Source organism: Microcaecilia unicolor, chromosome 3, assembly GCF_901765095.1.
Source record: "Microcaecilia unicolor chromosome 3, aMicUni1.1, whole genome shotgun sequence".
In the NCBI taxonomy this organism is placed as follows: Eukaryota; Metazoa; Chordata; class Amphibia; order Gymnophiona; family Siphonopidae; genus Microcaecilia; species Microcaecilia unicolor.
The window spans coordinates 202,366,348-202,394,346 of record NC_044033.1 but is presented as its reverse complement, the minus strand read 5'-3'; the positions used below and the strand labels follow the sequence as shown (position 1 = coordinate 202,394,346).

At 42.3% G+C, this 27,999-nt stretch overlaps 1 protein-coding gene across 1 annotated transcript; it reads left to right on the top strand.

Annotated features, from left to right (window-relative positions):
- Window positions 1–86: 86 nt before the first annotated feature.
- LOC115466118 (zinc finger protein 420-like) lies at window positions 87–27,948 on the top strand. Its single transcript, XM_030197162.1, has 7 exons — window positions 87–309; window positions 12,121–12,247; window positions 13,554–13,667; window positions 16,257–16,373; window positions 20,029–20,157; window positions 21,229–21,330; window positions 25,128–27,948. The coding sequence occupies exons 1-7, from the start codon at window positions 298–300 to the stop codon at window positions 27,392–27,394; spliced, it is 2,868 nt and encodes a 955-aa protein (XP_030053022.1). The 5' UTR covers window positions 87–297; the 3' UTR covers window positions 27,395–27,948.
- The last annotated feature ends 51 nt before the right edge of the window (window positions 27,949–27,999 follow it).

The following is a 27,999-nucleotide window of genomic DNA, read 5'->3' as shown; positions in this document are numbered from 1 at the left end:
CTCAGCTGGGGTGCCCTGCGCATGCTCTGCTGCTCTCTATTCTTCTAGTGTTTGCAAAAAGCTGCAAAGAGCAGAAAAGACTCAGAATAAAAAGCTGAAACTTTCTGCCGCCCCAGGACTGGAAATCAGTGCAAGCCCCAGATCTGCAGAGGGGGGAGAGGAAGGGACTTTTGCTGAGACCCTCAGGAATCAGCCCAGCCTCCTCCTCCTCCTCCTGTTTATCTTTCCAGGAACAGGGAAATCTCTAGCCTGAATCCATCCCAGCAGCTGCAGAATTCAGAGGGAAACAGAAGGGAAATGTCTAATCCGGTAAGAAATTATTTTCTTGATTTTTTTTTAATCATTTTTTTCTTTATTTCAAAAGATTTTTTTAAAGAACAAGACAGGCAAGAAATAAATAAAATCCAACATTGATACATATTTAATGAGAGTGTTTCAGCCATATCAGTTCTCCAGATTGAGATAAAGTATATCCCATCTTTTTTGTAAGATGGTTATATCAACTTTTCTTATTTCATATTATGAAATCTAGCAATGGTTTTACACTTTGGTATCTAACTGAAAATGTATTTAAACAAAATATATGACTTTTCCCACTTTTGATCCTTGAACTCTCCCCACTAGCAGAATATCCTACAATTTTCTGCATTTGGTGCCAATTAATTATTCCATTTGGCTGCTTATGTAAAGATAGACACAAGACAAAAAACTTTAGGTTATTTTTCAAAATTTTGGAATTTTTTTCTTTGTTTCTTTTTTTATGTGCTTTTTTTTTTCCTTTATGCTAATAAACATTTTCTGATGAGCATTAGAACTTTTTAGGGGTCCAAACCAGAGGACAGAGGCAAAATCTATCAAAACAACAGATAAAGAATAGAGTTGGAAAAAGAAAAAGGATCCAGCCTAGTATGGTAAAAAACATTTATTGCAAAACAAGCCTGGCGCGGCCACATTTCAGCTATCGCCTGCATCAGGGGCATGCGTAAACATCAAATAATACTGCAAGCATTCATCCAGATTAATCGGTGGCACTAAATGTAAATTTTAAACGTCCCAAAAGTCAAAGTCAAGTATCATAGTAGATGACGGCAGAAAAAGAGCTGCACGGTCCATCCAGTCTGCCCAACAAGATAAACTCATATGTGCTACTTTTTGTGTACACCTGATCATGATTTGTATCTGCCATTTTCAAGGCACAGACCGTAGAAGTCTGCCCAGCACTAGCCATGCCTCCTAACCACTAGCCCCGCCTCCCAATCTCCGCTAAGCTTCTGAGGATCCGTTCCTTCTGAACAGGACTCCTTTATGTTTATCCCATGCATTTTTGAATTCCGTTACCGTTTTCATCTCCACCACCTCCCGCGGGAGGGCATTCCAAGTATCCACCACTCTCTCCGTGAAAAAATACTTTCTGACATTTTTCTTGAGTCTGCCCCCCTTCAATCTCATTTCATGTCCTCTAGTTCTACCTACCGCCTTCCCATCTACGGAAAAGGTTCGTTTGTGGATTAATACCTTTCAAATATTTGAACGTCTGTATCATATCACCCGTTTCTCCTTTCCTCCAGGGTATACATGTTCAGGTCAGCAAGTCTCTCCTCATACGTCTTGTAATCGCTCTGCCAATGCCTTTCAGAAAGGCATTGCTGCTGTCTGAGATGGCAAAAACAATATTTGTCTTTGGGCCCTGTTTACTAAGCCATGCTGTAGGCATGCACAAAAAATTAGCATGCGATAACGCTAGAGACACCCAGTCTGCAGTTTGTCACTGTTAGATTACTGCAATGGGAAGCACCGGTAACATGTTCAAAGCGTTGCAAGATGTTCAAAATTCCAAAGCCAGAGTGATTAAAATAGGGGCTTAGCTACGGGGGGCCACGGGGACCTGGGTCCCCGCAAATTTCGTCCGGGCCCCTGGTTTTGATGGCGGGGGTGCGAGGAGGCGCAAAGTGGTGGTGGGGGGGAGGTGAGGCGGAGCGGCACTAAAAATGTGCCCCCAACCTCGGGCTCTGGCCACGCCCCTGGATTAAAGGAGGTTGACGTTATGATCATGTAACTCCAATTTTGAAATTGCTGCGTTGGCTCCCTGTAAAATTTCGTACTGAGTTTAAAATTGTACAGTTAGTTTTTTAAAATATTGAATGGTCGTATCTCTCCAACACTCAGTGCCACTCTAAGGTGTTATCAACCTGCTCGCCCTCTGAGATTGTCTCAGAATTAGCTACTTGATGTGCCTTCATTTCATCAGGTCTGTTTGGAAGAATGCAGAGCCTCTATTTTTTTTACATCAAACGTCCGAAATGATGGAATGCGTTGCCCATTGAACTTCATTTAATACAGAATATGGTTCAGTTTAAAAAAGCTTTAAAAACTCATTTATTTTTTCAGGCCTTTGGTTCCTTTGATGTATGATATTTTGTCGTCAATAACAATTGAATTAAAATAAAGCATACTGCAAATTAAAGAGTAATATGGTAAATTATTGTACAGGTTTTTTTGAGGAATTAAATCATTTTTACTATGTTTTATTGTTCTTGTATGTGGTTTGTTCCCCGCTTAGACTTTTATAGATATAGTGGGTTATAAATAAAGTTTATTATATTCCTATGGGTGTCTCGAGAGTTAGTGCTCGCTAATTTTTAGCACGCGCTAAAAACGCTAGCGCACCTTAGTAAACAGGGTCCTTTGAAATATTGATATTACCTGCCGGATCCTATATATCGCGCCTAGTGTTTCACATCTAAATCTAAGCGTATTCCATAACAATGCACGCAAATACATTGGCTTAACAAGCTAATTAGTGTTGTTAACAGCACTTAAGCAAGCAATAATGAGCACTATGGCGATAATTAGAATGTACGCACATAACTTGCAAAGCGTATGCTGTAATGAACTGCGCTTAAATTCTAAAGCGCGCAGTTCAAACGGGGGCATGGCTATGGGCGTTCCCAAATTTAAGCACATTGTTGTACAATATGGCCCAGTCCGTGTAAATCTACGTGCAGGGATTTACGCCACGTTTTTTTTTGTGTAAATGGATATGCATAGTTTTAGGCGCAGGGATATCAACTAAGCATATTGTATATACCGTGCCTACATCTTACAGAATATGTTTAGGCGAAAATGATTTCCGCGCGGATTTTCCAGGCGCCATGTATAGAATCTCCCCCTCAGTGGCACCGATTAACCTGGATGAATGCTTGTAACGCTATTTGATGTTTATACATGCCTCTGATGCAGTAAATTGATGATTTAACATATCGCACTGGATCCTTTTTCTTTTTCTAAAAATCACCTTTATATAAATTAACTTGCAGGTTAAATCGATTCTATATGCACTAATGACCCTATTACGAAAGCGTAATGCACTGCTAATGGAATTAGCACGCGCTAAATACTAAGAAGCTCTTTTTCTACCTATGAGCTTCTTAGCATTCAGTGCTTGCTAAGCAGGGGCGTAGCCAGACCTCACAGTGGAAGGGGGCCAGAGCCTGAGGTTGGGGCACATTTTGAGTGCCGCCCCGCCCCCACGCCTCCTCACCGCTTCCCCTCACACACAAATACCTTTGCTGGTAGGGGTCTCCCAACCCCCGCCAGCCAAAGCCTTCTTCAGCACCGGTCTCCGGCTTGGCCGCGTTCGCAGCCTGCCCCTGCTCTTCTTTCTTCTTGCTCCTCCTGTGCACAGCGGTCTCCAGCGCAGCCACGTTCGCTGCCTGCCCCCTGCTCTTCTTTCTTCTTGCTCCCCCTGTGCAAACCCCTCCAGCCAAACCAGGGGCCCGGGACCCTATACTACGCCCCTGGTGCTAACCGAATTACAGCATGTTAAACTTCAGTAAAAGGGTCTCTAAATTTTAAGATGTGCTAACAAACCAACGCCTCTGTTTACTAAGCTGCTTGACAATGCCGACACAGCCCATTCAGAGTGCGGGCTTTGTATACCTGTATTCCTAGAAAACAACAAGGCAGACGATCTGCAAACTCCAAGATGGAAAACAACAGAGCAGATCAGTGGAAAATCAACATGAATTTTATTACTAAAACATTAAAAAGCCCGACACAATGATTGATGTTGGCTCCTGCATGTGGGGCCATCAGCTGTTTTTTGCCTAGCGCATAAAAGGATACGATTGTTGTCTCCTATACATTTATGACAACTGGTTTGTACAGTTTCCAATAATGCCAATAAGGATCTTTGAGTAGCCCCTGATGCAGCCCTATTGGGTGAAACACGGCCTGTGTCGGGCTTTTTAATGTTTTATTAATAAAATTCATGTTGATTTTCCACTGATCTGCTCTGTTGTTTTCTACCTGTATTCCCATGCTATGACCATTTGGGTTCCAACAATTGGCAATTTATCTGCTCATGAGCTGAAGGTCAATTAAGGAATTTGGGGAAAGAAAAACATCTGAAATAAATAGCAAATCCATCTCTGCTATTTCTTAAGGGGCCACTTTACTAAGCCGTTTAGGCTCCTAGATGCACCCAAGGAGCGCCAATTCGGAACTATCGCCCGGCTACCACACAGCCTGGGTGGTAATTTAATTTTTTTTTTTTTTTAGGTATTTGAATTTATTTTATTTATTCTTCAATTTAATTTTACACGCTTAACATGCAATTGAAATACATTGCATAACTTGAATAATAAAAATAAGAACAAAATTAACTATAAGTATCAAGAATTACGGGGCTTTTCACATTAGCCCTAGGAAAAAACAAGTTATACAATTAATTAGACCACAACTAAGCAGTAAAAGGGGGGAGTGATTTAGATAATAGGAGATCTCAAAAAAGGAAAAAAAAATAACTTTGCATATATGGCCTGGCCTATATATTCCCTTTATATCTTTTATAATCAGATGATATCACTTACTCTATAGGTTTAATGGACAGTTTTCTCATTTCTAAAAATGCTTTAAGATGTTCTGGCTCAAAAAAGGTATACTTAACACCCATATATTTAATCAGACATTTGCAAGGATATGCAAGTAAATATGTTGCTCCCAACGCTCGGGTCTCCTCTCTAAACAACAAAAATTTTTTTCTCCTATCTTGGGTTGTTTTACAAACATCAGGATATACCCATACTCTCTGACCACAAAAAGTTTTCATAGCATTTTTAAAGTATAACTTCAAGACTGAATTAAAGTCCTGTTCAAAAACAAATGATATCAATAAAGTTCTTCGTTGATCTATTTCAGAAAGGATGTTTCTAGGATTAATGATACATCCAGCTGGTCATGAGAGTCTGAAGGCAAATTTTTCAAATTGCTTTTTTTATCGCTATCCCGCAGATCAGCTTGCAGTGGAATTGGTAGATAATAAATTTTATTTAAAGGAGGAATAGCTGATTCTGGGTACAGCAAAATTTCTTGTAAATACTTCTTGAAGACTTCAACAGGACTCGATTCTTTAATCCAAGGAAAATTTAATATTCTTAAGTTCAATCTTCTATTGAAATTCTCAAATTGTTCTATTTTCCTATGTACCAGTAATTTATCTGCAGTCAAAGAGTTAGTCACAGATTTTAAAGTTTTTACTTCCTGCTGAAGTAGCTCAGTTTGTAAAGTTGTCTCCTGCTTAGATTTTTCAAAAGTGTTAGTCAGAGAATCAATTTTACTCACTAGTTGCGAGGTTTCCCAGGCTGTTTTTGAAACCGTCTGGTTTAAGCCCTGTAATGTTTTCCATATCGCCTGTAGAGTTATCTCCGCGGGAGGTTCTTCCTCCAAGATTGTTTCTTCCGCGTTCAGGACGGAGTCGGCGCCATCCGAGGTTTGGGCTTGAACGCCTTCCGTTGCAGCCACTGCCTCCTCTCTCCGCCCTGATATCGCTGGGCACGGAGGTCGATTATCTGGGGGCGAAAGCAATGTTTCCCAATCCGAAGGGGCCATAGCTCCTCCAATGGCCCCTAAATCGGCTTCGCTCACCCTCACGGGAACAGGCGTGGTAAATCGATCCAGCGTTTGTTGGAACGGGGAGGAAGTTCGGGCCATTGGCGTCGGGCCTTTCACTATCCCCTTCCTCTTAGTATGGGGCATAACTTCGGCAAAAAGTAAAAAAAAGAAAAAGGCTACCAACAAATCTGCCGTGTTCGATCCACAAAACCGCTCAGGCCGCCATCTTGACACGCCCCCCGTAATTTAATTTTTTACGTGCTGAAAAATATATTTTATTTTCTGGTGTGCGGCGCTAACCGGCATTGTACGCACGCTGATGATTACCACCCAGTTAACGCGCGAGACCTTACCGCTAAGTGAATGGGTGGCGGTAAGGTCTCAGGCCCAAAATGGACATGCGCCAATTTTCATTTTGCTGCATGTCCATTAATGGCCAAAAGAAAAAAAAAGCCCTTTTTTGCACTCGCCACTGAAAAATGGACCTGCGCGCGTCCGAGCGTCTACAACAGCGCAGGACATTTTTCGGTGCACCTTAGTAAAAGGACCCTTGTTCAAATAAATTTGATTCTTATTGAAATTATTATTATTATTGGGTTATTATTATTGTGAACCCACTACCTGTAAAATGAAACTGTAAACCGCTTAGGTGTAAGTGGTATATAAATACTTAAATGAATGAAATGAATTCCTACCTCTGTACGTTTCCACCATATATGTATTTAACTTCCAGACCGACCACAGTTTCTCCAGCAGAGGTTGGAGCCACCGTCTCCTAATCAAAGTTGAGATAATTTTCAGAGTGGGAATTAATATGTAAAAGTACACAAAAAGTAGCACATATGAGTTTATCTTGTTGGGCAGACTGGATGGACCATGCAGGTCTTTTTCTGCCGTCATCTACTATGTTACTATGTATGTTACTACAGTAACGTATAACTTTAATGGAGACCATGATAAAATGAAGAAATTAGAAAAAAAAAGTGTGTGAATTTGCGTAATCATGGGCTTGTTTTAAAATGCCCCCCTAATCCGTGGTTTCAACCAGCTAGTCGGGTTTTCAGGATATTCACAATCAATATGCCTGTGATAGATTTGCATACACGGCTTCTTGGTATGCAAATCTTTCTCATGCATATTCACTGTGGATATCCTGAGGACTGGTTGAAAACCTGTCATTGATCACCAGGGCCCTAAAAGGGGCACTTTGGGAAGGACAACACCATCACAGAACATAAATTCTTTACTCCAGTCTTATCAATGAAGTGGATGTTAGGAGACAAAGGGTGGCAGAATCTAGCAATCTAATAAGCAATATAAAAAAAAAAATCCTTTATTTAAAAAATGTCAGGGATCCAAGATGGCGTCTGGGAGGGGACGTGTGAGAGGCAGCTCTTGATGTGCCAGCCGGAAAATCTCGAGTGAGAGCCTTCCGTATTGTATTATGGGGAATAGAAAAGGCAAAACCACCCAGCGTACCTTCCTCAACAGGCCAGGTGAACCCCTCTGGTGCTTGACAGACACGCTGGAGGATTCGGGCTTGCTGACACGGAGGGTCCAGGCTGGCGTTTCGAAGGGTTCCGATGGAGATTTGGATCCTAGCATGGAGGTGTGACTCTAAGTCCCCTCCGATGGCAACACCCCCGCGACCCGGAGAATTGCTGGCTATGGGTGGGACAACTGACGAGTACTCCCGGAAGTGGAGTCCCTGCAGTTAGTAGTGGAGAACCCCATGGCTACTTCGTCCCCGTTTGGAACAGCTTCGCAGACAGGCGAGATGCTGCAAGCTTCTTTGCCTGAGCGTATTCGGGGCGAACCCTCCCGTGAGTATCGGGGAGATAGTGAGACCTTCAGTTGTAACAATGGACTCCATTTGGGAGGCGATACAAGGCTTAAAACAACACGCAGGATCCCTGCGAGGAGATGTGGGGAAATTGTCTCAGGCTCAAATTGACTTATCAGGTAAAGTGGACTGAGCAACAAACCAGGATGGATTCCCTAGAAACAGAGGTAATTCCACGAAGTCTTCTATCTTAGCAGTTATAAAAGACAATAATTTTTAAAGGAAAAAAATTGAGTATCTGGAGAATCAGCTGAGGAGGTATAATTCTTCGTTTTTTGAATTTTCCTAAGGCCCCGCTTATTCCAGCCAAAGAAATGTTGAAAAAATACTTTAATGAAATTTTGGGTATCCCCCCAGAAGCATTTTCCTTCCATTGACTAGAGTGCAATACATATCTGGGGCTGGTATTGGGGAATTTGCAACCTCCTCAGATTGACTTAAATTGACACAGTTTTCTGGAAAGCTCAATGGAAGTTATCACAGAAAGGACTACGTTACTGTATCGTTTGCTCTAGAACTGGACCGTAACAATGTGTTTTAGACTTTTTTTCCGTCACATTTCCATGCCTTTCCTGGGATCAAAAATTCAACTTTTTCCTGATCTCTCCTCGAGAGACACAAAAAAGAAGAAAAGATTTTTTATTAATGAAAAACAAGGGACCTACAATTTGGAGGGACCTTTAATACTTAAGTTCCCCTGTAAATGTGTATTTCTTTAGAATCCACAAATTATATATTTTTTTGACCCAGTGAAGCTTATAGAATTTATTACTAGTAAGAGTACGTGATGTAAGCCTTGATCAATAACGCTAATCGGCTACCGCCGACCTGAATCCTTGTTCCTCTGTTTTGATTAATTTTCTTTATGCATAGTTAATTTGAGTTCCTAACTTGGATCGTTTAAATGTGGACTAACAAAAATTTTTATTGTACCTGTTGGATCTATTTAGTATATTAGATTTCTTAAATTCTAAATTTGTGTTATTTGACATGAATGTAAATGTTAAAAAATTGATAAATTAAAATAAATAAATAAATAAATGTCAGGCAGAGCACTTGATTTAAAAGCCAAAAAATTATCTCGGCTTGTAATGAAACCCTCCAAGAAAGGTAGAGGTTTCTAAACATCTGTGAACTTTGAACTCAAAAATCCTGAATTCTAGACAATTTTAGGTGCAGCAGGGCCGCCGAGAGCCAAAGCTGCGCCTGGGGCAAACAATCTTCAGGGCACCTCCCCTCCTCCCGCAGCAGCGAAATAGAGTGTTCTGCCAGCTATAGGTCCTTCTTCCTGCCGCATCCCGCCTCCTGTGATGTAACTTCCTGTTTCCGCATAGGCAGGATGTGGCAGAAAGAAGAATTTGTGGCTGGAAGAGCTGTCTGTTTTGATTGCTGGCGCCGGACCCAGGAAATCTGGTCCCCCCCCCCCCCCCTTGGTGGCCCTGAGGAGTGGTAACCCAGCTAAATAACATCACAGCAGTGCTGTGACTTCAGACAATACTATTAGCCTTTCCAGTGCGCTTTTTCAAGCAAAAAAGGTGCTGGTACTCAAATGATTGGCCATCCTTCAACAGTGGGTGATCACTGAGGGACCCACCCGATAATAGCCAGGCCCCCCTGCAACCAGTCACAGAATCTATGACAAGGTGTGTAGAGCCTGAGCTCTTTCATTAAAACTTGGGAACCATGGGTCAATTTAGCAGACAATGAAAAAGGTGCCGGTACTCAGTACCCCCAAGTACCCCCCTCAAAAAAAGCCCTGAGCCTTCCCTTGCTTTCTAGTACTAAAACCTAGGGGGGGGAAAAAGACTTCTAAAAAATAATCCCGTAACCCAGGGCCGGTCTTAGCAATTGTGGGGCCCTGTGCAGACCAGTTCAGTGGCCCCCCTGACCATGCCCACTCCCACCTCTGCCTGTGTCTGCCCCCACCATAAAGCTATCAATTTAAAAGGAGGGTTTAGAGCTCTCGGAACCCCACCTCACCCCATACCTTGATATGCAATCCACCACATTTCAGTAGAGAGAGGCAGCAATATTCATATCCCATCAGCTGCATCCTGTCCTTGTGGAAAGCAGGAAGTGACATCAAAGGGGGCAGGACGCAGCAGCGAGGAGGATATGGGCTCGGCAGCTGACAGGATATGAAAACTCTGCCACTGCCTGATGCTCTCAACTGAAATGTGGATGCACATTAAGGTACGGAGCAGGGAGGTGTTCCGAGACAGGATGCCAGAGATGTGGGCCCCTAGGAGTGCAAGGCCCTGTGCGACCGCCCCTGTCGCTCCTAAGACCCGGCCCTGCCGTAACCTATGAGCAATATTTACAAAATCTCTTTGAAAGCAAAACATATGTATATCAGAACACTTGCCTCAGCTTGTAATGAGCCCCCTCAGAGAATGGCAGAGGTTAATATGCAGATCCAGGAGCCTGAGCAAAATGGTAAAAAAAGCTTTCATTAAGAACAAAATTATTGTGCCCACGAGTAGAAAGAGATGTATGTAAAGCTTCTAAAAAAATTGAAGTGATATGGAAAGTAAGCCATTTTCCCAGGTTTTATTTTTTAAAGAGAGATTTGGGGAAAAACTAAAATGTACACAGTGCTTGTTTTTATATAATGTTTAAGTTACTTTACTGTTTTTAAGAGACACAAAATAAACTATGGACAGGTCAAAACATGTTTGTTTTCCATTTTAAATTTCATAAATAAACCAAAGAGTTACTGCATATTTCCAGTGCTAGTGTCTAATCTACAAGCGGCTTCAGTCCGGAGCAGGGCCACCGAGAGACAAAGATGGATGAAGTAACTTCCTGTTTCCGCACAGGCCGGGACGCAGGAAAAAGAAAGATCCGCAGAGCAGTCTCTCTCAATCACTGCTGCCTGCCATTCAATGACTGCAGATATGTAGAGAGTGGGGGTAAAGATGATGGATTTCACCTGGGCTGCTGGCGCCGCCCCCCCCCAGTGGAGGCCAGGTGCAGGGGAATCTTGCCCCCTCTGCTCCTCCCTCTCGGCAGTCCTGACACCAGGACCCGAGTCTATTGAAAATTAGAAAACGTAATTGAGAATTAGAACCAACCCTGTAGAAAATAAAGAAAACTATTCTCCCTAATTTGATATACAATTGGGCATGCTACTTCATGCTTAGGGGCCCTGCGCTAGCGGTTGTTTTTGCCGTGCCTGAGGCCCTTTTTACCGCACCAGGTAAAAAGGACGAAAAAAGAAATGACCATGTGGGGGGAGGGGGGTACTTACCACCACCCATAGAGGTGGTGGTAAGGGATCCCGCCCTAACCCGGTGATAATGGCCAGAAAACGGCGCTGCCCGATTACTGCTGGGTAAATATATGGGCTCTAACCCCTGGATTCTATATATCACGCCTAGTGTTCTGCGCCGAAATCCAGGCATTTTCTATAGCAATGCACACAATTTAATTGGCTTAACAAGCTAATCAGCAATGATAACAGGTCTTAATGAGCACTAATTGGCAATAATTAGAACTTATGCACACAACTCGCTCAGCATATTCTGTAACGCAGTGTGCCTAAATTTTAATGCGCGCAGTCAAAAAGGGCCGTGGTTATGGCTGGGGAAATGGGCATTACAGAATATGCCCTCTGCGCTTAAATGTACGTTCTGGTATTTACGCCATGTTTTCCTTGGTGTAAAATAGATGCGTGTAGTTTTAGGCGCTGGGATATCAACTAAGCGTATTCCATATACCGCGCCTAAATCTAGGTGCCGCTTATAGAATACGCGTAGGCAGATTTTTGGGACGCCATATATAGAATCTCCCCCCCCCCCCAAGCGCCAGTTCTGTGCAACATTTCCGTCATAGAATAGGGTGTACGACGGCATGTGAACACCTGACTTTAGGCGCATTTATTTATGCCATGTCAAAGGCTGGTGCTTAAAAGTTAATATAAAGAAAAAATCCCACAAAAAACTACCGGCAAATAAAGCTCAAATATACAAAAAAAAAAAACATACAAAAAAGTATACAAAAAAAAAAACGGAGTACCAATACATCAGAACTGTGAAAGAACTTCTCTAGTGCCAAATGAATGTTAGAAGGATAACTCTACCCTTCCATATCCATTCATTTAATCCATGTGTACGCAACTTCATTTAATAATTGGCTGTTAACTGGTGATAACAGCTGATTATTGTCTTACAGTGAAGCCGTCTCTTACAACTCCTTCCAGCTGCTGCATCTGCCAGTGTTTTTCTGGAGAGCAGACAATCTGTACAATTACTGGAGATTTAGAGAACAGAGCTCTCTTCTTGTTATAACACACCGTACAGGCCCTATAATAAAGCTTATCACATACGCACATTGTAATGAAGCTGGAGGGAGAGGGGCTGAGGGTGTCCTGTTTGCTGTTCCAGGCATCGGTCACGTTCAATGACGTCGCTGCTTATTTCTGGGAAGTGGAGTGGGACGTCCTGGGAGAATGGCAGAAGGAGCTGTACAAGAAGGTCATCAAGGAGATTCACGGCCTCCTCATGTCACGGGGTAAATGTGCCTTTTTCTATCATCTACCACACACAGACCCACTGCAGGATGGTTGCTGCCAACTTGCTAGGAGGGCAAGAAGAGTCTCAGGTGTCAGGGTGTCTTGGGCATCTAAAATCTAGAGTCTGGCTTCTTATATCACAAGTCCAGGAGGAGCTGCTGTAACTGTCCAGGGCTCAGTGAGAGACACAACTCTTGTATAAAGCCCCATATAATTAATCATTTATCCAATCCTAAGAACAAAACCAAAGACGTATATACAGAGCCAGCCAAAGGGTATCTGGCACCCTAGGCGAACCTTCAAATATGCCCCCACCACCAAGAGGCTGCTCAAGGCCTTTCCCCACCATGCCCAGCATCTCCCCTTTCCCTACCTCCTCCCTCCAGGAGTCCAGCATCTCTCCTTCCCTACCTTCTCCCCCTCTCCAGGAGTCCAGCATATCTCTCCTTCCCTACTTCCTCCCTCTCTCTCCAGGAGTCCAGCATCTTTCTCCTTCCCTACCTCCCAAGGTGTCCAGTATTTCTCTCTTTCTCTCCCTCCCCCTAAGATATTTAGCATCTCCCATCATTACCTTTCCCCCACTCCCCGCATTCAGCGGTTTCCCTTGCCTAACTCCTCTGGGGTGGCATCTACAAAGCAGTCAGCATGTGAAAAGGAAGACTCATTGCTGCCAGTGTGGGGCATCGAATATCCACTCATGCTCAAGGCTTCCAAATCCAACCCCACCCCCGCAAGTGACCAATCTGAAAAAAAACATATCAAGAAGAATGACCATATGTCTCAAAATCTTCTCAAACTAGACACTTCATACAAGAGCAGCCCGTCTCTCAGCTAGGAGGGGGGATTTACCTCTCTGATCCCCTGCTGAGATCCACAACTGAGTAAAGGTTAGCTCTGCACTGTACAACATGTAACTCCTCTAGATCATAACCAGATGTCACAGGTCAAATATCCCCTCCCACCTCTCAGCGGCCTCTAGATATTTATATCCCAGGACTTGGGTTTTCCTTCTGGAATTCTTCAGAAGGCCAGAGAAGACTAGTACCTGCAGTGCCTCCACAAAGGAGGGTCATGAACAGAAACTACCTTTTAAAAAAAAATCCTCTTAAGGTTTAATGTTAATCAGGGGACAGACTGCACCTCACCAAACTTTTTCACACAAATACACACACACACACTGTTCCATTGGAACAGGTAACAGCTGAACCACCTAAGGATTATACAAGAACAATTTGAAAAGATACACACATATACAATTATTTACAAGTACTATTTAAATATCCATGTATCTGTTTTTATTGCTAGGTTATTCTATTGTTAATCCTGATGTTATATTCAAGATTAAAAAGGAAGACGAAAAATATTTTACTCAGCACTGTGAGTGGGAAGGAAGAGGATACACGAATGACCCCACCACGAGTAAGTACATATTTCGATTTTAAGTGGCTTTGTGTTTTAGATCACAAGAACAGAGGTCATTAACATCAAGCATTAAAGGGTGTGGTTATCAATGTGGACTACTGTTAAAACATGTTAGTGCTATTCTAGCACAAGGCCTATTTTATGCCATAAGACTTTCCTAATAACTGGAGGTTAACAGTAAAATAAAATGTCTTAGAAGGACCCCATGTTGACAACTTCTCCCCTTATTTAAAGAAAAAAGAAGTGTCTCTAGAAAGTGAAATCACTGCTGCATGTAATAACAGTGAGCCAATCAAGCCACTGTGACATCACTGGTGATGTTGACTCCTACTGGTGGAATGAGACATTATGATGTCACAATATCAGAAGTGAGCCAAGTATAGGGCAATCAAGCCATTGTGACATCACTGATGAGGTTGGCTCTTATTGTTGGAATGAGGCTTTATGACATCAGAATATCAGTTCTGGTTACCAGAGACTGAAAATGTTCACACTGAGGGGGGACGTTATCAACGTGGGCTACCTTTAAGAAATGTTATTTTATGCAATGAGACCTAGTTACTAATAACTGGGGTTAACAGTAAAATAACAAGTCTTAACGGTAGCCCACATTGATGACATCCCTCCTTAATTAAAGAAAAAAATGTCTCTAGAAATCGAAATCCCTGCTATATCTGATAAAAGTGAGCTAAGTATAGGAGAATCAAGTCATTGTGACATCACTGAGGAGGTTGGCTCATTGGTGGAATGAGGCTTTATGTCATCAGAATATCAGCTCTGGTTATCAGGGACTGAAACTCTTGACACAAAGTGGGGGAAGTTATGAATGTGAGCTACTGGTTTAATAAGAGATTAATAAGCTTTACTCAGGAGAGAGACCTTGGGGTGTTGGGTGTCCAAGGATCTAAAGGTGAAGAAACAATGTGACAAGGCGACGGCCATGGCCAGAAGGATGCTAGGCTGCATAGAGAGGGGTATAACCAGCAGAAGAAAGGAGGTGTTGATGCCCCTCTACAAGTCGTTGGTAAGGCCCCACTTGGAGTATTGTGTTCAGTTTTGAAGGCCGTATCTAGCTAAAGATGTAAAAAGACTGGAAGTGGTGCAAAGAAAGCAACAAAAAGGGTATGGGATTTGCGTTGCAAACCAAACGAGGAGACTTGCCGACCTGAACATGTATACCTTGGAGGAAAGGAGAAACAGGGGTGACATGATACAGACGTTCAAATTTTTGAAAGGTATTAATCCGCAAATTAACCTTTTCCGGAGACGGGAAGGTGGTAGAACTAGAGGACATGAATTGAGGTTGAAGGGGAGCAGAATCAGGAGTAATGTCAGGAAGTATTTTTTTCATGGAGAGCTGGTGGTGGGTATGTGGAATGCCCTCCTGCAGGAGGTGGTGGAGATGAAAATGGTAATGGAATTCAAACATGCGTGGGACAAACACAAAAGAATCCTGTTTAGAAGGAATGGATCCATGGAATCTTAGCGGAGATTAGGTGGTGACGCCGGTAATTGGGAAGCAAAACCAGTGCTGAGCAGACTTCTACGGTCTGTGCCCTGAGAAAGGAAAGGACAAATCAAACTCGGTTATAAAGTATCACATACCATGTAAAATGAGTTTATCTTGTTGGGCAGACTGGATGGACCGTTCAGGTCTTTATCTGCTGTCATTTACTATGTTACTCTTTGGGGTTCTATATGGAATGTTGCTGGTAATTGGGATTCCAGAATCTTCAGAACTTTTATTTATTTATTTGTTACATTTGTATCCCACATTTTCCCACCTAATTTGCAGGCTCAATGTGGCTTAAATAGTACCTCAAAGGCGTTCGCCAATTCTGGTATAAACAGTTACACAGTGATGTTGTGGTAGAATGAGGTTCATGTGCTGGGCAGACTTCTATGGTCTACGCCATGATCGTGATTGAGTAGATATGGATGGGCTGGAGTGTAAATCATAAGGGGCTTCGTCTCAACGTTAGCTTCAGAACTTAGTACAAGAACAGTGCTGGGCAGACTTCTCGGTCTGTGCCCTGAGAATGGCAAGGGCAAATCAAACTCGGGTATAAAGTATCACATACCATGTAAAATGAGTTTATCTTGTTGGGCAGACTGGATGGACCGTAAGGTCTTTATCTGCCGTCATTTACTATGTTACTCTTTGGGATGGAATGTTGCTACTAATTGGGATTCCGGAATCTTGTAACTCTTTAGGATTCCAGAATCTTCAGAACTTTTAGTACAAGAACAGTGCTGGGCAGACTTCTACAGTCTGTTCCCTGAGAATGGCAAGGACAAATCAAACGCGGGTATAAAGTGAGTTTATCTTTTTGGGCAGACTGGATGGACCATACAGGTCTTTATCTGCCGTCATTTACTACGTTACCGTTAAGAAGTGTTATTTTTACCACTAACTCGTGCTATTTTATACAGTGAGACCCAGTTACTAATAACTGGGGTTAACAGTAAAATACTTCTTAACAGTAGCCTCTGATGATAAGTTTCCCCCTTAGAGACTCATTTCCTAATATAATATAATCCACCGTCAGTGAACCCCTTCTAGTCATGTTTGTTTTCTCATCACAGACTTTCCAGTCGTAACGTCTGTGTTCTCCATGAACATTAAACAAGAGGAAGAAGACCTTGCAATCTCGGATTATCCGAATTCCGAGAGAAACGAACGGACCTATCCTTCCGTAACAAGCAAGTATATACATGATAAGTTATAAGGTTCACAGTAAAAAAAAAACCTGGATTTTTTGTTGTAGAAGACACTTCACAACAAGTGCTCCTTAAAATCGATATTATCAATTAATACCACTATGGCACTTTAAATTTTTCAACACAGTCGTTTTGAAGAATATGATAATCCTGACTTCAGATTTCCGGTGTGTTTATTAATTATTTGCTTCATAAACTTCACCTCTCCGCTGTACCTTTGTTATAACAGCGGGAATCCTTATTAGTCAAGATTAATAGTTTTTACTTATTCACTTTTTTTCTTATTCATCCCTTTTAATATCACTCAGTTTTACACTTATCTTATCTTCCAGGCTTTCTCTCTGGTTGGAGCAAACCAGAGAGAAAGCCTGGAAGATAAGATAAGTGTAAAACTGAGTGATATTAAAAGGGATGAATAAGAAAAAAAGTGAATAAGTAAAAACTATTAATCTTGACTAATAAAGATTCCCGCTGTTATAACAAAGGTACAGCGGAGAGGTGAAGTTTATGAAGCAAATAATTAATAAACACACCGGAAATCTGAAGTCAGGATTATCATATTCTTCAAAACGACTGTGTTGAAAAATGTAAAGTGCCATAGTGGTATTAATTGATAATATCGATTTGTAGGAGTAGAAGAGCAGAAACACACAGGGAAAGGGAATTGGGACTTGATATACCGCCTTTCTGAGGTTTTTGCAACTACATTCAAAGCGGTTTACATATATTATTATTATTAGCATTTGTATAGTGCTACCAGACGCATGCAGCGCTGAACATATGACACAAAGTGAGACAGTCCCTGCTCAAAAGAGCTTACAATCTAAATAATACAGACAGACAAGACAGTTACGGGTGAGGGAAGTAAAGGGTGAGAAGGAAGGAAGGAAGGGACAAGGGGAGGGCAATTGAGTAGTGGCTAGGAGCTAAAAGCAGCAGTGAAAAGGTGGGTTTTCAGCATAGATTTGAAAACAGGTACTTATTCAGGTACTTATTTTGTACCAGGGCAATGGAGGGTTAAGTGACTTGCCCAGAGTCACAAGGAGCTGCAGTGGGAATCGAACTCAGTTCCCCAGGATCAAAGTCCGCTGCACTAACCACTAGGCTACTCCTCCTGTCAGAACATGGAAATAGACAACCTTCTAGAAAATCCAATGTAAAAATAATAAGAACTGGGGGGGGGGGGGGGGGGGTGGAATCCATTTTCTGGACGTGTTCGCTTAATATTATAAAGAACTAGTAAAAAAGGCCCGTTTCTGACACAAATGAAACGGGCGCTAGCAAGGCTTTCCTTGGAGTGTGTATGTTTGAAAGAGTGTGTGTGAGAGTGACTGTGTGAGAGAGAGTGAATGTGCGAGTGTGTGTGTATGACAGAGAGTGAGAGAGACTGGGTGCGAGTGTGTCTGTGAGAGAGAGAGTGTGTGTGTGAGCATGAGAGTGTGTGCCAGGCCCTCCCTCCCTCCCTCCAGGGTTGTTGTCCCCCCTCCCTCCCTGCCTCCGAGTTCCAGGGTCGTCCCCTCCCTGCCTCCCTCCGAGTTTCAGGGTCCCCTCCCTCCCCTGCATTATGCTCTCTCCCCTGCATTCATCCATATGCAGGCAACATCCTCTGTGCCCTGCCCCCTCCATCCATCCATGTGCAGCATCTCTCCCCTGCCCTCTCCACCTCCCTCCGAGTTCCAGGCCCCCCTCCCTTCCTCCCTCCCCCCTCCGAGTTCGAGTCCCTGTCCCTCCCTCCCAGTTCCACGGTCCCATGGAACTGGGAGGGAGGGGAGGGAAAACGTTGGAGGAGTGACGTCAGCAGGTGGTTACAATCCCAGTGACACACATTGGAACGTTGGAGGAGTGATGTCAGCAGGTGGTTACGATCCCAGTGAGACACATTGGAATGTTGGAGGAGCAAATTATTATATTAGATGATTGATTTAGCAAATATTTTTATTACATCGGGTTAGGATTATACACTCACCAAGATTATCTTGTTTGTGTATTTAACTTATAAATTGTGAACCGCTTTGGTCAGCAAAAGTTAAATAAAATACAGTGGAAAACACATGTAAATTGTGGACTTTATTGGCCCCTTTTACTAAAGCCGCGTAGGCGCTAAGCACGCCCAACACGCGCCAAATTGGACTTACTGCCTAGTTACCACATGGCCCTTGCGGTAATTTCAATTTTGGCGCTTGTCCGCTACACGTGTCTGGAAAGTAATTTTTATTTTCTGGCGCGCGAAGTGACGCCCAAATTCTTTACCGCTAGGTCTATGGCTGGCGGTAAGGTCTCAGACCCAAAAAGGACATGTGGTAATTTTGATTTTGCCGCACGTCCATTTTTGGCAAAAATGTTAAAAAGGCCCTTTTTATTTTTACAGGTGTGTTGAAAAATGATTCTGCGCGTGCCCAAAACCCGCGCCTACACTACCGCAGGCCATTTTTCAGTATGCCTTTGTAAAAGGACCCCTTAGTGTGTAGATTGTCATAAACGTTTAAATGCAATTCTGAAAATCCAATGTTTACATGTGGGAATGCACACCGCACTTAGATATCAGGAAGGTGTGCTTAGGAAGAGAGAGTGGTTTTGCAGGCTGTTTTACAAGGGGAATCCACGTTGATATAAACAAATCTAGACGTTGCCTGTCAGAGGCATGAATAACAGCTTGCTGGAGAGAGGCAGGTGTAAAGGAAAAAGTCACCCCCCCCTCCCAATCACCTCCACCTTGGTATAGAGAAACACCTACCCAACCCTCTCCCCCTGGTAGTAGAAGCAATCCCCACTGACTCTTGATTTCAAAATGGTGCCCATGACCATAAGTATATAAGTATTGCCATACTGGGACAGACCAAAGGTCCATCAAGCCCAGCATCCTGTTTCCAGCAGTGGCCAATCCAGGTCACAAATACCTGGCAAGATCCCCCAAAAAAGTTCAATACATTTTATGATGCTTATCCCAGAACTAAGCAGTGAATTTTCCCCAAGTCAATTTCATAATGGTCTATGGACTTTTTCATTAGGAAACCGTCCAGAACTTTTTTTTAACCCCCGCTAAGCTAACCACCTTTACCACATTCTCTGGCAACGAATTCTAGAGTTTAATTACACGTTGAGTGAATTACACGTTGAGTGAAGAAAAATGTCCTCCGATTCATATTAAATTTACTACTTTGTAGCTTCATCGCATGCCCCCTAGTCCTAGTATTTTTGGAAACAGTAAACGTCTACCCGTACCCCTAGTGCTAATCTTGTGGTACGGCTGCCAGACATGGGTTGCCCTTGAGGTGGGGTGAGGGACTTGATGCTGAGGGGAGGGTCAGATTGAGGCTTCTTAATGCCAGGGGGAAGTCATTGGGGAGGTTCTTGATGCTGGAGAGGACTTTGGGTTGGGGGAGGGAATGATGTTGGAGTGGGGGATAGAAGTCCTGTCTTTGGCTGGTTTTGGGTTGAATATCTGCATTTATCCAGTTAAATGCTGGCCTTCCACCCGTACCTGAATATTTAATACTGGTATCGGCATAATTTTGGCAGCGGTGACAACTGCCACCCAGACCTAAATATGAACGAAATTCTGTGCTTACTTGCCCTGATCGTAGAAGTGCTGGAGTAACTTTCCCAAACGTACCTTAATCATCTTTTTCCATAATAGGCTCCTCCAATGTGAAACCTGACATTTTAATCCGATTTAAACAAGAGGAATTCACCATTGGACCCGAGGGATATGAGGAACGAGGGAACCTGCCCATGACAGACGCGTGTGAGGAACTGCATGAAGCAGGTGATGGGCTGATCCAAATATTTCCTTATAGGAAAGATGGCTCCTTTGCACCAGGAACAGAGAGAATGAGGTGTTATGATTTCTAATTTTTATTTTGTGGAGAATTTCTTTCTTCTATTTCCATTATTTCTGTTTGTCTCCTGTGGATGAGCTTCAGTGAGAATGAGATGTTATAATCTAGGCACCTGATCTGTAACCTTTGTTGTGTGGATAACTTATTTCTTCTACTTCTCTGCTTTCATTTTCAGGTCTCTTTCGTTCCTTTCTTCTCCCTTTTTTTTATTCTCTCTACCCTAGGCACCTCCTCTTCTCCCCTCACCAGGCTTTTTTTACTCTGCTGTAGAATTTTCTTCCATCCATCCCCTGCTTCTTTCTGTTTCTGTCTCCCATTCCCTATGTTTTTTTTTTTTTTGGATTGTCATTCCCATCCTCTCTCACTGCTTTTCCAGGGTGCCAGCCCATCATCTCCCCCTGCAGTCAATTTGTCTTTTTCTATGAGCCAAACGATGCTGTAGGGATGAAGGCAGGAAAGATCCCAGCTGGAAGTAGCTGGTGGAAGAGAAGGGGGGGGGGGCGGTGGGGCGGTCCGCCCCAGGTGCACGCGCTGGGGGGGGGGGGGGTGTCGGCTCGCTGGTTCCCTGCTCTTTCTGCCCCGGAACAGGTTACTTCCTGTTCCGGGGCAGAGAAAGCAGGGAAGCAGCAGAGCCGACGCAGCTCCCAGTGACGTGCACTGGGGGCGGATCGGCCCTCCCGCCTGCCCCCCGCTGAAAGGTAGGGTGTGTTTCGGGGGGGGGGGTGCACAGCGGTGACCCGCCCCGGGTGTCAGGCACCCTCGGGATACCCTCTATTCTTAATGGGAGGGGGGAAGGGATTCTACAGCAAAGGGCATATTTTGCAGACATTTCCACGGCCACGGTTTCTTTACTGGCAAGCTGTAACTCCTTCCCAGGGATACTTATAAATTCAGAGATCACTGACTTCCCATCGTCTCACTTTTAGTCGTGTTATATTTTTTTTCTTAATATCCAAAGCTGTTTAAAATATGAAGGTATTCTCTCGCTCTTTGAACAGACAGCCTGAGTTACACTGATCCCACAATACAGATCCTGAAAATAGAAGAGCCGTATATCTGGACCCAGCTGGAGGAAGGCGAGGAGGATACGGATCAGAGCGGTGAGCGTTCGGTTCCTTCCTGTGTGCTTCTAACTTTATACGTGAGGGGAAATTCGATAATCTAGGTGTCGCGCTTACGTACACATACCCGCGAAAGTGACAGCAGGGGCTTTCTGCAAATACCTGCGTCACTTACATAGGGGGTCGATTCTATATGGGCTCTATCCCCCAGATTCTATATAGAACACCTAGTGTTCTGCGCCAAAATCAAGGCATATTCTATATCAACGCATGCAACTTAATTGGCTTAACAAGCAAACAAAAAAACTCCAGACCACCCAAAATACAGCAGCCAGGTTGATATTCAGCAAAACCCGCTTCAAAAGTGCCAAACCCCTTCGAGAAAAATTGCATTGGCTCCCAATCAAAGAACGGATCATCTTCAAAACCTGCACTCTAGTCCACAAAATCATATATGGCGTAGTCCCAGGATACATGACAGACCTTATAGATCTACCAACAAGAGTCAGGTCTGCAAGATCATACCTAAACCTACACTACCCAAATTGCAAAGGACTGAAATACAAAACAACCTACGCATCCGGCTTCTCCTACATAAGCGCACAACTATGGAATGGCCTCCCAAAAGCTGTGAAAACAATTTATGACCACCTGAACTTCAGGAAATCACTAAAAACCAACCTCTGCAAAAAGGCCTACCCCAATGACCATACGCAAACCTCTTCACCCAAAACCCAGCATGCCTAATGATCGTACTGGACAACACACAACCTTCATCCCTTCCGACCCTCCACATATACCTCATTCGATCACTATACAACCTTGTATTTGTTATCAACCGACTGGGCAAACGCCTAACGGTACTAATGTAAGCCACATTGAGCCTGCAAATAGGTGGGAAAATGTGGGATACAAATGCAACAAACAAACAATAATGAGCACTAATTGGCAATAATTAGAATTGACGTGCACAACTCGCTAAGCATATTCTGTAACGCAGAGTGCCTAAATTTTAATGCACGCAGCCAAAAAGGGGCATGGTTATCGGCAGAGAAATGGACGTTTCATGGGCATTCGAAAATTTACGTGCACTGTTACAGAATATACCCCCTCTGAAACTAAATCTACACGCCGGTCTTTACGCCGTGTTTTCCTTGCTTTTAAATGGATGCGCGTAGTTTTAGGTGCTGGGATATCAACTAAGCGTGTTCTATATAACGCGCCTAAGTCTAGATGCTGCTTATAGAATACGCTTAGGCGGAAACTTGCTCCACGCAAATGTTTTTGGCGGCATATATAGAATCTACCCCAAGCGCCAATTCTGCACAACATTGCCGTCATAGAATAGGACGTACGTTGGCATGCGCACACAACTGACTTTAGGTGCAAGCATTTACGCCATGTCAAACACTGGCTTTTAAAGTTAATATAAAGAAAAAATCCCACAAAAAAACTACTGGTAAATAAGCTCAAATATACAAAAAAAATATATATATATATATATATACAAAAAAATATATACAAAAAAGTATACAAAACAATAAAAACAAAAAACGGAGTACCACTGTATCAGAACTGTGAAAGAACTTCTCTAGTGCCACATGAATGTTATGATACGTTGAAATCTTCTGCTTAGTGTGCTGCTGCAGATAAGAAAGCAAATAGAATGTTAGGTATTATTAGGGAAGGAATGGAAAACAAAAGTGAGGACGTTATACTACTACTTATCATTTCTATAACGCTACTAGACGTACGCAACGCTGTACACTTGAACATGACGAGACAGTCCCTGCTCAACAGAGCTTACAATCTAATTAGGACAGGACAAACAAGAGATAAGAGAATATTAAAATGCCTTTGTATCGCTCCATGGTGCGACCACATCTCGAATATTGTGTTCAATTCTGGTCGCTGCATCTCAAAAAAGATACAGTGGAATTAGAAAAGGGCAACGAAAATGATAAAGGGGATAGGACAACTTCCCTATGAGGAAAGGCTAAAGCAACTAGGGCTGTTCAGCTTGGAGAAAAGGCGGCTGAGGGTAGATATGATAGAGGTCTATAAAATAATGAGTGGAGTGGAAAGGGTAGATGTGAAGCATTTGTTTACTAGGACTAGGGGGCATGCGATGAAGCTACAAAGTAGTAAATTTAAAACGAATCGGAGAAATTTTTCTTCACTCAACGTGTAATTAAACTCTGGAATTCATTGCCAGAGAATGTGGTAAAGGCGGTTAGCTTAGCAGAGTTTAAAAAAGATTTGGACGGCTTCCTAAAGGAAAAGTCCATAGACCATTATTAAATCCACTATTTCTGGGATAAGCAATATAAAATGTTTTGTACTGGGATCTTGCCAGGTATTTGTGATCTGGATTGGCCACTGTTGGAAACAGGATGCTGGGCCTGATGGACCTTTGTCTGTCCCAGTATGGAATACTTATTTACTTGTGTAAGAGGGATAACTCTATCCTTCCATAGCCATTCATTTAATCCAAGTGTAAATATGTCTGTTCTGCTCCATTGCACAAGGGTGAATACACTTTAATGTATAAATAATGCAGAAAAAATTTTGATTAAGAGGGGGAGCTTCTCAGAGATATATCTCACCCAAGCAGGGTTATCCACTAGAGGGTGGAGAAGCTTCTCAATCATTTAAAATCCCCACTACATTCAGATTTTTAAAATTTTTTTAAGCTTTTATTATTTAAGCACATTTTGTGCCTCTAAAACCTTCTCAAATGTGCATTCCATACACCAGTGCAACAGATCAGAACAAAAATGCAACTATATAAATGAATAGTGATACCTGTAAGACTCAAAAATAATAATTCTATAGCTGCCTATAGTGGCTTCGCCAATATCTTGTAAATTACTTAATTTATAAATTTCTCAAATACGCGGTCTGCACTACATACATGTTCCCCTTTGGGAGTTCCGGAGTTTGGAACTTGGAGAGGAGTCGTGGTACAGTGGCTGCTGGGTAGGGGGTTTTCCCATTTGGCAGCCATGAGTTAAGTGCTGTGCCTTTACTTTCTATTTTTCAGTGGCTTTCGTTCAAGCTATGAGTAATGTGTAATGTATAATGAGCAATGTACACTAAGTACATAAGTATTGCCACACTGGGACAGACCAAAGGTCCATCAAGCCCAGCATCGTGTTTCCAACAGTGGCCAATTCAGGCAGAAACCCAAATAGTAACAACATTCCAGAACCCCAAAGAGTAGCAACATTCCATGTAGAACCCCAAAGAGTAGCAAGATTCTAGAATTCTAAAGAATAACAAGATTCCATGCAGAATTTCAAAGTGTAGCAACATTCCATGTGGAACCCCAAAGAGTAGCAAGAGTCCATTCAGAATCCCAAGTACATAAGTATTGCCATACTGGGACAGACTGAAGGGCCATCAAGCCCAGCATCGTGTTTCCAGCACTGGACAATCCAGGTCACAAGTACCTGGCAAGATCCCAAAAAAGTTCAATACATTTTATGCTGCTTATCCCAGAAATAAGCAGTGGATTTTCCCCAAGTCCATTTTAATAATGGTCTATGGATTTTTCCTTTAGGAAGCCGTCCAAACCTTTTTTAAACCCCGCTATTTACCACATTCTCTGGCAACGAATTCCAGAGATTAATTTACACGTTGAGTGAAGAGATATTTTCTCCGATTCGTTTAAAATTTACTGCTTTGTAGCTTCATTGCATGCCCCCTAGACCTTATATTTTTGGAAACAGTAAACAAAACGCTTCACGTCTATGTGCTGAGTGTAAACAGATCGTATATACTTGTAATATTCATATCTGTAATATTAATCATCTGCTCATATTTTTACCTAACAGATGATGGATTTGCAAACAGCAGTGACAGACAAAGAACATGTGATGGGCAGGAGAGGGAAGAATGGAACCAGCGAGAACCCACCACAGACAGCCCAGATCCTTCAATTGAGTGTGAAGGAGGTATCAGGGGCGTAACATCACCCAGGGTGGAAAAAAGAGCCCAAAGAGGACAGAGACCAAACACCTGCACTGAGGAAGAGATGAATTCCAACCACTGCCTAAATCTCATACAAACTGAAAGACTGGGTGAAGAAGAGAGGTCATTTCAAAGTGCTGAAATTACATGGGAAAACATCACCACAAATTCACATTTTATAGAGCACCAAGAAATGACAGACTACGAAAACAGGTTCACTGAGAAGTCAGGTAATTCTTGTACCCAACAATCTGAAAGAAGTGAAACTAATTTTACAGATACTGAAGATGAGAACAGAAACCCTAAAAAACCAAACCTCATAGCACATACAAACGTTAACATGCAAAAGAAACTATTAAAATGTCCTCATTGCGATAAAACCTTTCCCTGCAGAGCTGAGCTGGAAAGGCATGTAAAACTTCACTCAGGGAGAAAACAGTTTCAGTGTACTGAATGTGATAAAAGGTTTACTTGGCAGTCAAACCTCATAGCACATAAAAAACTACACAAAGGGGACAGGCCTTTCAAGTGTACCGAATGTGAGAAATGTTTTGTATACAGATCTCAGCTTAAAATTCATCAGAAATTTCACAAAGGAGAAAAGCCATTTAAATGTTCAGAATGCGATAAAACCTTCATTCACAAATCTTATCTCAAACAACATGAAAGGATCCATACTGGTGAGAAGCCATTTAAATGCACAGAATGCGATAAAAGTTTCATTCATAAATCTTATCTGAGGTTACATGAAAGGATACACACGGGGGATAAACCATTCAAATGTTCAGAATGTAATAAATGTTTCACTCAGAAAGGCAACCTTAGACAGCATGAAAGGATCCATACTGGGGAGAAACCATTTAAATGTCCTCAGTGTGATAAATGTTTCAGTCAGATGTGCACCATGAGGCAACATGAAAGGATCCACAGAGTTGAATTGGAGAGGTGTGTACGAACTCACTCAGGGGGGAAACAGTTTCAATGTACTGAATGTGACAAAAGGTTTACTTGGAAGTCAAACCTCATAGCACACAGGAAGCTTCACCGAGGAGAAAGGCCTTTTAAGTGTCCTGAATGTGAAAAATGTTTTGTTTACAGATCACAGCTAAAAATCCATCTGAAGTTTCACAGAGGAGATAAACCATTTAAATGTTCAGAATGTGACAAAAGCTTCATCCATAGATCCTATCTCAGACAGCATGAACGGATCCATTTGGCAGAGAAACCATTTAAATGTTCAGAATGTGATAAAAGCTTCATTCATAAATCCTACCTGAGACAGCACGAAAGAATCCATAAGGGAGAAAAACCATTTAAGTGTTCAGAATGTGATAAAAGCTTTGTCCATAAATGCTATCTGAGACAGCATGAAAGGATACACATGGGAGACAAACCTTTTAAATGTTCAGAATGTGATAAGAGCTTCATTCATAAGTCTTATTTAAAACAACATGAAAGGATCCACAATGGGGAAAAACCGTTCAAATGTACAGAATGTGACAAAAGCTTCATTCATAAGTCCTATTTAAAACAACATGAAAGGATTCACACGGGTGAGAAGCCATTTAAATGTTCTCAATGTGATAAATGTTTCAGTCAGATGTGCAACAAGAGACAGCATGAAAGGATCCACAGAACTGAGCTTCCAAGTCCTGTAAAAATTCACTCAGGGGGCAAACAGTTTCAGTGTACAGAATGTGATAAAAGGTTTACTTGGAAGTCAAACCTTATAGCACATAAAAAAATTCACAAAGGAGAAAGGCCTTTTAAATGTACTGAATGTGAGAAATGTTTTATATACAGATCCCAGCTTGCAATTCATGAAAAATTTCACAAAGGAGAAAAACCATTTAAGTGCTCAGAATGTGACAAAAGCTTCATCCATAAAGCCTATTTGAGACAACATGAAAAAATCCACAAGGGAGAGAAACCATTTAAGTGTTCAGAATGTGATAAAAGCTTCATTCATAAATCCTATCTGAGACAACATGAAAGAATCCACACTGGTGAAAAACCATTTAAATGTTCTGAATGTGATAAATGTTTCACACAGAAAGGCAACCTAAGACAACATGAAAGGATCCATATAACCTATACTTCCCTAGAGGTGAAGGAGGAGTGGGTCGTGTAGAAATAGATTATATGGACAAAGTATCATAGGCCATCAGGTATACTTAACAGCATCAACAGATCCAAATACACAAAAAATGCTAAGTATGAAGGTAAACATCCAGATTTGGTCCTCCGTCCTTAAATTGGGACAAGAATTCAAGTGAGCAGAATGAATAAGATTCCTCCAGTACACATGGGGAAAGAGAAATGGGATATGCAAATCAAGAAATAACTTTTAAAAGAATTAGATCAGCAAACAAGAAAAAACAGTTGGCGAATGCTCAAATAGTGCGGGAAATACAAAGCATTACTTCAGTAACCATACACATGAATGAGAGATGAACTTAAACCTAGAGATGAGAATTTGATAATTGCAGCACAGGATAGCAGATTACAGGCATGAAGGTTCATGGCAAATGTAGATTCTGTAGCATAGACCTGGACACCAGTAATATCTCTTGGCTGGATGTGACATACTAATATGAGAAGGTCTACCTAGAGAAAGACACAGTAAGGTGGCATGGCTCATCCACTGGAAACACCTATACCATTGCTGTAACACTGGAATCATGACCCTGAGAAAATTGCAATCACCTAGGCATTTGGTTGTCTTGATTGACTCCT

What these genes read in the sequence shown, in the direction of transcription:
- LOC115466118 (XM_030197162.1), top strand. An exon ending in GACCTATCCTTCCGTAACAA is followed by an intron (nt 16,374 to 20,028) that starts GCAAGTATATAC and finishes TTTCCATAATAG; the next exon opens with GCTCCTCCAATGTGAAACCT. An exon ending in TGAGGAACTGCATGAAGCAG is followed by an intron (nt 20,158 to 21,228) that starts GTGATGGGCTGA and finishes CTCTTTGAACAG; the next exon opens with ACAGCCTGAGTTACACTGAT.